The sequence below is a fragment of the Cebus imitator genome, unplaced genomic scaffold (genome assembly GCF_001604975.1).
Source record: "Cebus imitator isolate Cc_AM_T3 unplaced genomic scaffold, Cebus_imitator-1.0 Scaffold61, whole genome shotgun sequence".
Classification (NCBI taxonomy): domain Eukaryota; kingdom Metazoa; phylum Chordata; class Mammalia; order Primates; family Cebidae; genus Cebus; species Cebus imitator.
Window position 1 is genome coordinate 7,084,557 of NW_016107376.1, and position 6,767 is coordinate 7,091,323.

The following is a 6,767-nucleotide window of genomic DNA, read 5'->3' on the forward strand; positions in this document are numbered from 1 at the left end:
TTTTTTTGAGACGGAGTTCCACTCTTGGTGCCCAAGCTGGAGAGCAATGGTGCAATCTCAGCTCACTGCAACCTCTGCCTCCCTGGTTCAAGCGATTCTCCTGCCTCAGCCTCCCCAGCAGCTGGGATTACAGGTGCATGTCACCATGCCTGGGTAATTTTTTTGTATTTTTAGTAGAAACAGCATTTCAGCATGTTAGCCAGGTTGGTCTCGAACTCCTGACCTCAGGTGATTCACCTGTCTCGGCCTCCCAAAGTGCTGGGATTATAGGCATGAGCCACCACGCCTAACCTCGGGTATGTCTTTACAGCAGCATGGATAGGGGCTAATATACATACTAACTTCTCATGAGTGCTTCCGGAAGCTGTGTCCTGAGGGCGTAAGAGTTCAAATGTTGGCCTGGGGAGAGGAGGAAAGTCACCGGCCAGAATGAGATGAAATTCATAATAATCCTGTGTGGATTTCATAAACGAGAACAGCCAACAGGAAATTTTGTGCCCCTCTGGGTGGCATTAAATGGCACGGTCTGCCGAGTGGGTGCTTTTCCTTACCATGGGTGCCGAGCTGCCTGCTCACACGTGTATCTTTTATTCGGGTCCTTCTCCATCAGGTTCCGAATGAAGTCTTTTGCTATTCAAAAAGAAGCCACAAGGGAAGGAATCACTTTGCCGCTTGAGATGTGACGATGTGATCCCACCAGGTCTTCAGAAAGAGCATGTGTAACATGAAAAAGACGAGACCAGCCCTGCTGTACCTTGGACACAAAGGCACCAGCATGTGGGGAAGGGAAAGCCAGGGCTTGGCACTCCAGGGTGACCCAGTAGTGAGGAGGCAGCCTGGGACCCTGACTGCCAGCTCCAAGACCCTTATCTCCAGTGGTTAGTGATACGCAGGCTGAGAGAAGAGAGGAAATATCTTGGTAATCATGTGCCTCTAATGAGTCTACCCTGCCTTAGAGAACTGTTTTGGTAACATCATCTCCATGTGTTAGACGTGGTTGATTCAATTAAACCTGCTGAGCACCTGCTCAGCCCCCCAGGTCTTGGGCTAGGCTCTGTGAATACCAAGTCCCCAGAAAGCACATGTGTGGCGTACTCTGGCTACTACAAACCCTGGAGCAGGAAACCGTGATGCAGGGAGCTATGCCCTCCTGGGGGAAGCAGGGAGTACCTGGCAGCCCAGGAGAGGGCACGGCCCAGAAGCAGGACCCTGGGCAATGGAGGGGCCGGTGGCAGAACTGATGACATCATGGTCAGGTCCAAAATCTACTGCACTGCATGGTGTGGCCCCTCACTGCCCACAGGACTGGGCTTCTAGAGGAAGGCTGTGCTCTTTTGAGCCCAGAAGGAACACATTTCCCATGAGGCTCTTTCCTGCAAGCCTTGTAGAACTATACTCTGGACCCACGTTTTCAGAGACTGAAGATAAAACCAAGGCATTTCCATGTAGGAGGAAATAACATAAATAATAAAATGCTCTCTTTGAATAGCTCATGGAGACTGTAACATATCGTCCCATTCATGATTTCAATTCAACCTTCTGCTAGACTCTATGGCAGATGGAATAGTATTACCAGCCTCATCTTACTAGTAAGGAAACTGAGGTTCAGAGAGATTTCATTAATTTCTACAGGCCTTGATTTTGATCTTTATCCCCGAGGAAGGAACAGCGAATTTCCCTAGAACGTTTCAGTGTGGCATTTCAAATCCCGGCTCTGCCACTTACTAGCTGTATGATTTTGGTCAAGCTATTTCACCTTCTGGGGCCTCGGTTTCCTCATCTGTCAAAAGGGGATAATAGTAATACCTGCCTGACAGGCTGTCCTGAGGACTGAGTGAGTCAGCACACAAATGGTGCTAACTTGCGCGGAGCATACAGTCAGAGCTCAATAAATGCTAGCTACTACTGGTTTACTTCTGGAGCACCCAGAACTCCAGGTCTAGGAGAGTTGGATGAGTGGGTCCCCATCTCTCAGCACTGCTCAAGCCAGATGCCCCAACCTTATCCTCTTTCATTGCAAGTCAAACCCACATATGTAGCTCGTGAAGCTTCCTGAGAGCTGCTATGAACTGTGTGCTGTGAGTGTGTTAATCCCCCACAGTTCATATGCTGAAATCCCAAACTGTGTGATGGTATTTGGAGACTGGACCTTTCGGGGGTAATTAGCTTATGAGGGTGCAGCCATCATGAATGAGATTATTGCCCTTATCAGAGACTTAAGTGAGCCTCTCGTCCCTTTTGCCATGTGAAGACACGGTAAGAAGGACACAGTGAGAAGACAGCAGTCTATGAACCAGGAAGTGGGCCCTCACCAGATACTCAATGTGCTGGTGACTTGATCTTGGACTTCTCAGCCTCCAGAGCTGCGAGAAATAAATGTTTGCTGTTTAACCCACCCAGTCTATGGTATCTTGTTACGGCAGCCAGCCAAGACAGGACCCTCAGAACAGCTCTGAGCCCCCCAGGGTCCCCTGGGCCCATCAGGGTCACGTGGTCTGGGTGTAAGTGTCGCAGGGGCGGCCCACTGGGAGCTGCCTGTGGGAGACCTACCAGAGTCGGAGATGTCATCCCAGTAGGGAGAGTCAAACTCATATTCCGCCTTGAGGATCTGCTCAAAGAGTTTGGAGTCATTTTCATCATAAAAAGGAGGGTAGCCACACAGCCTGGAAGATAAAACGGAGTAAACGCTGGAACATCTGCATATCCACTGTGGTGATTTTACACTTGGCCCAGAAGGAAGACACATTATCAACTGAGTTAAGAAACTCTCGCAAGGCACGGTGGCTCACGCCAGTAATCCCAGCACTTTGGGAGGCCAAGGCAGGCAGATCACTTGAGGTCAGGAGTTTGAGATCAGCCTGGCCAACATGGTGAAACCTTGTCTCTACTAAAAAATAAAACATAAAAATTAGCTTGGCGTGTTAGTGGATGCCTGTAAGCCCGGCTACTTGGGAGACTGAGATGGGAGAATTCTTGAGCCTGGGAGGTGGAGGTTTCAGAAAGCCAAGATTGCGCCACTGCACTCCAACCTGGGTGACAGTGAGACTCTGTCTTAAAAAAAGAAGAAGAAGAAAAAGAAAGAAGGAAAAAGAAAATCTGCACTGTGTATGTTGCAAATACAATCTCAGTCAAGGAACCACACATTCCACAGGTATAGGTGGCACAGAAGTAAAACTGCGATTTAATAAATAGCCAAAAGGGTCAACTCAGGCAATGATGAAAGGTAAATACAACTACTGAAGTCCCCCTAACTCTGCACAGCATCACCACAGAATCCCACACATTCTAAAAGCCTACAGAGAGCCTTCTGCGCATAAACATTACTGAGCTTACTGTATGTAACACTGTCCCTAACAGAGGATGAGCTGATGGCAAAAACAAACAAAATACATATTTCATATCCATTTCAGGGCCCTTCCAAGTTCGTTTTATTTCAGAAATCATCAGAGGAAGAAAATGACATTCTATGACCTTGAGTATCAAGTTGCCACAATACCTGCACACTGTCACACTCATAACCTGCACCTCCTCAGGCTACCAAGCCCAAACTGGGGACACGGAGGTTTGTGGTTTTGGCCATTGACATGCAGTAAGTATCAGCAGGGCTAACACAGTTCATAAGACTGCAATATCATAATACCATCCATTTTTCTACAGAACCATTTCAAGGTTGATTTTTAACAGATCATATTGATGCTGATTCAAGTGACTTATAATTGAGAGTTCAGGCGGAACAAGAGTCATCTGACACACATCATGGGAGTGGCAATCCTGATTAACTAGACCCGCTACAATCCATCCCATCAAATCATGGATTCTCACCCCAGTTCTGCAATCAGTCTCAATGCCACCTTTACCATTGAAGCTTTTCTTGGACCAAAATTTCCTTCCCTGAAAACATACAGGGCTGGCCTAGAAAATTCCTAATATTTTTTCCAGCTTTAAGATGCTGTGGCTCTATGATTCAGTTTGGCCAGCTTAAACACTCAGGAAAGCACCTAGAACATGCATGGGGCCCATGTGGAGGCAGGGGCAGGCCTTGGTGGAGAACGGATGGCCAGCAAGAGGTGGGCCTAACGCTGCAGCTGTAAGTGACCACAGGGCAGGGGAAGGAAGGTGATGCCTGATTCCAGAAGGCCAGGGGAAATGCCGCATGGTGGAGAACTGGCTTCTCTGGCTGCGACAACCCAGAGGGTGGCAGCCACGTGGGAGTTTTTTTCTTTTTTTCCTTTCTTGAGACAGAATCTCCCTCTGTCACCCAGGCTGGAGTGCAATGGTGTGATCTCAGCTCACTGCCACCTCCACCTCCACCTCCTGGATTCAAGTGATTCTCCTGCCTAAGCCTCCTGTGTAGCTGGGATTACAGGTGCCTGCCAGCATGCTGGGCTAATTTTTGTATTTTTAGTAGAGATGGGATTTCATCATGTTGGCCAGGCTGGTCTCGAACTCCTGACCTCAGGTGATCCACCTGCCTTGGCCTCCCAAAGTGCTGGGATTACAGGTGTGAGCCACTGCACCCAGCCCATGGTGGGAGTTTTGACTGAAACAAGCCCTGACCAACACTGTTCAATACACAGCCATAGCCTAGAGACCAGTGTAATGAGAAGAAATTAACAAGAATCAACAGACTGCAGGACTGCGAGGGATTAGGCTGTCAGCGAACAAGAAATGCAATAAAGGTTAGAAACACCACCTTGGTACTGCCGTTCCTCAGCTGTTCCACCCATGGGACGCATATCAGCAGTCACTGCTGCGCAGGGGAGTGCCTGATGACATTTTTAAGGCTGTGAGACATTCTGTGGGCCCATAAGAATCAAAATCATCTATCCCTGCAAGGTTGCTCTAGGGGCTAAGAGCCTGGAAAATTTCATTTTTAAAGATGTGCTGCTTTTGGTGAAATGAACAAGAGCCAGGGCTTCTGAAACCACCAGGCACATACTTCACTGCCCACGGAAACCCTGGAGCCACAAGACAGGTCTGCCCATTCCTCCCAAAATGAGGATTCGGGCAAAATGAAATGTGCAATTAGGGAACCCAGAAAGAGCAAAATGTTAGCTTGTCTTGGAAAAAAACTAAATTCTAGATATGTGAGGTTTTTGTTTATTTACAACCGCGTGTGTTCTACTTTAGGATTTGGCTTTCTTTTCAAGGAAAAAATGCTTTAAGAAAATTCCGAGAAAGATTTATTCTCCAGTGCCAATTTTTAAAATGTATATTCCAGTTTTTTCTGGTCTTAGCTCTTTGTTGATTCTGGGGTTTTTTTTGTTTGTTTTTTGTTTTTTTTGTAGAATATTGTGTTCATGCGGTTGTACTGAGGACAGGGAAAAGGAAATGGATCACGGATTGAGCTTGGAGTCTAAGTAAGTTAAAATTAGGAAAAAAGACTGAAACATAAGGATTATAAAATAACAGAAGGGCAAACAGAAGTTACAAATTCTTCCTTAGATCTAGAAATTTCAGGCTGGGTGCAGTGGCTCATGCCTGCAATCCCAGCACTTTGGGAGGCTGAGGCAGGCAGATCATGAGGTCAGGAGGTCGAGACCAGCCTGGCCAACATGATGAAATCCCATCTCTACTAAAAATACAAAAAATTAGCTGGGCGTGGTGGCACGTGCCTATAGTTCCAGCTACTCAGGAGGCTGAGGCAGGAGAATCGCTTGAACCCGGGAGGTAGAGGTTGCAGTGAGCCGAGATCGCACCACTGTACTCCAGCTTGGGCAACAAGAGTGAAACTCCATGTCAAAAAAAAAGATAAAGAAATTTCAGAGAGCTCCCTGGCCAAGCTAAGTGACAACCTTGGGCTGTTTAACTTCAGGGACCCTGGGGCTGCCCATTCACACGGGTAATCCCTCTGTTATTTACTAATGTTCCAGAAGTGCGGCTTCTTTTACATTTCAAGTCCTTTAAATAATCTACAGATTATATCACCAAGGGTCCTCAAAGGCAATGACAAAGCTTCTGATTCAGAATAAGACTTGTATCTGCAACTGTCATACCCAGTCATGGCAATTCACCTTCAAAGCATTCTTCATTGCTTCCATCCCAGCCTCAGGTCTATCTTCTAGAAAGAACTCTCACACCTTACAGTCTTTCCCGTTGCCTTTCTCCCTGCTACCCTCAGCCCCTTGGGTCTACAGGTGCTCAAAGCTCAGCTGCAAGGAAGCCCAGAGTCACGGGTGCTATTCCTTCTGGTTCCCACACCTCCCTTTCTGTATACAGTCCTCAAACAACCCCCATTTTAAAGGCAAAGAAACTAACATGCAGCAAAATCAGGACTTGAGCTGATTCTGTCTGATTTTAGGCCTGGGTTCTTAACTATTTTGCTTATGCACTAAAGGGAAAGGGACTCAGGAATTGAACTTTGTGCTTCAATCAGACTTTGCATTCTTTCTGTGGGGTGTTTGGTTTGCCCTATCTGCCTCTGCATCTACAAGTGGAGCCCTCTGATGGGACCCTGCCTCTCTAGCCCCATCTCCCACAGGCAGGGTCTTACAAATAAGGATGCTTGGACTGGGTGTGGTGGCTCATTGAGAGGCCAAGGTGAGTGGATCACCTAAGGTCAGGAGTTCGAGACCAGCCTGACCAACATAGTAAAACCCCATATCTACTAAAAATATAAAAATTAGCCGGGCATGGTGATGGGCACCTATAATCCCAGCTACATGCGAGGCTGAGGCAGGAGAATCACTTGAACCCAGGGGACAGAGGTTGCAGTGAGCCGAGATCACGCCATTGTCCAGCCTGGGTGACAGAATGAGATTGTCTCA

The 6,767-nt window shown here is 47.4% G+C and overlaps 1 protein-coding gene across 4 annotated transcripts in view; it reads right to left on the reverse strand.

Moving 5' to 3' along the window:
- CAMK1D (calcium/calmodulin dependent protein kinase ID) overlaps nt 1-6,767 on the reverse strand; it is a 457,067-nt gene that overhangs the window by 13,016 nt on the left and 437,284 nt on the right. For all 4 annotated transcript variants that reach the window (XM_017529857.2, XM_017529858.2, XM_037739034.1 and 1 more), the window contains exons 7-8: nt 2,551-2,663; nt 552-630 (exon numbers count right to left, since the gene is read on the reverse strand). In XM_017529857.2, the coding sequence (XP_017385346.1) occupies nt 552-630; nt 2,551-2,663 (192 nt within the window). The remainder of the gene's footprint in view (nt 1-551; nt 631-2,550; nt 2,664-6,767) is intronic.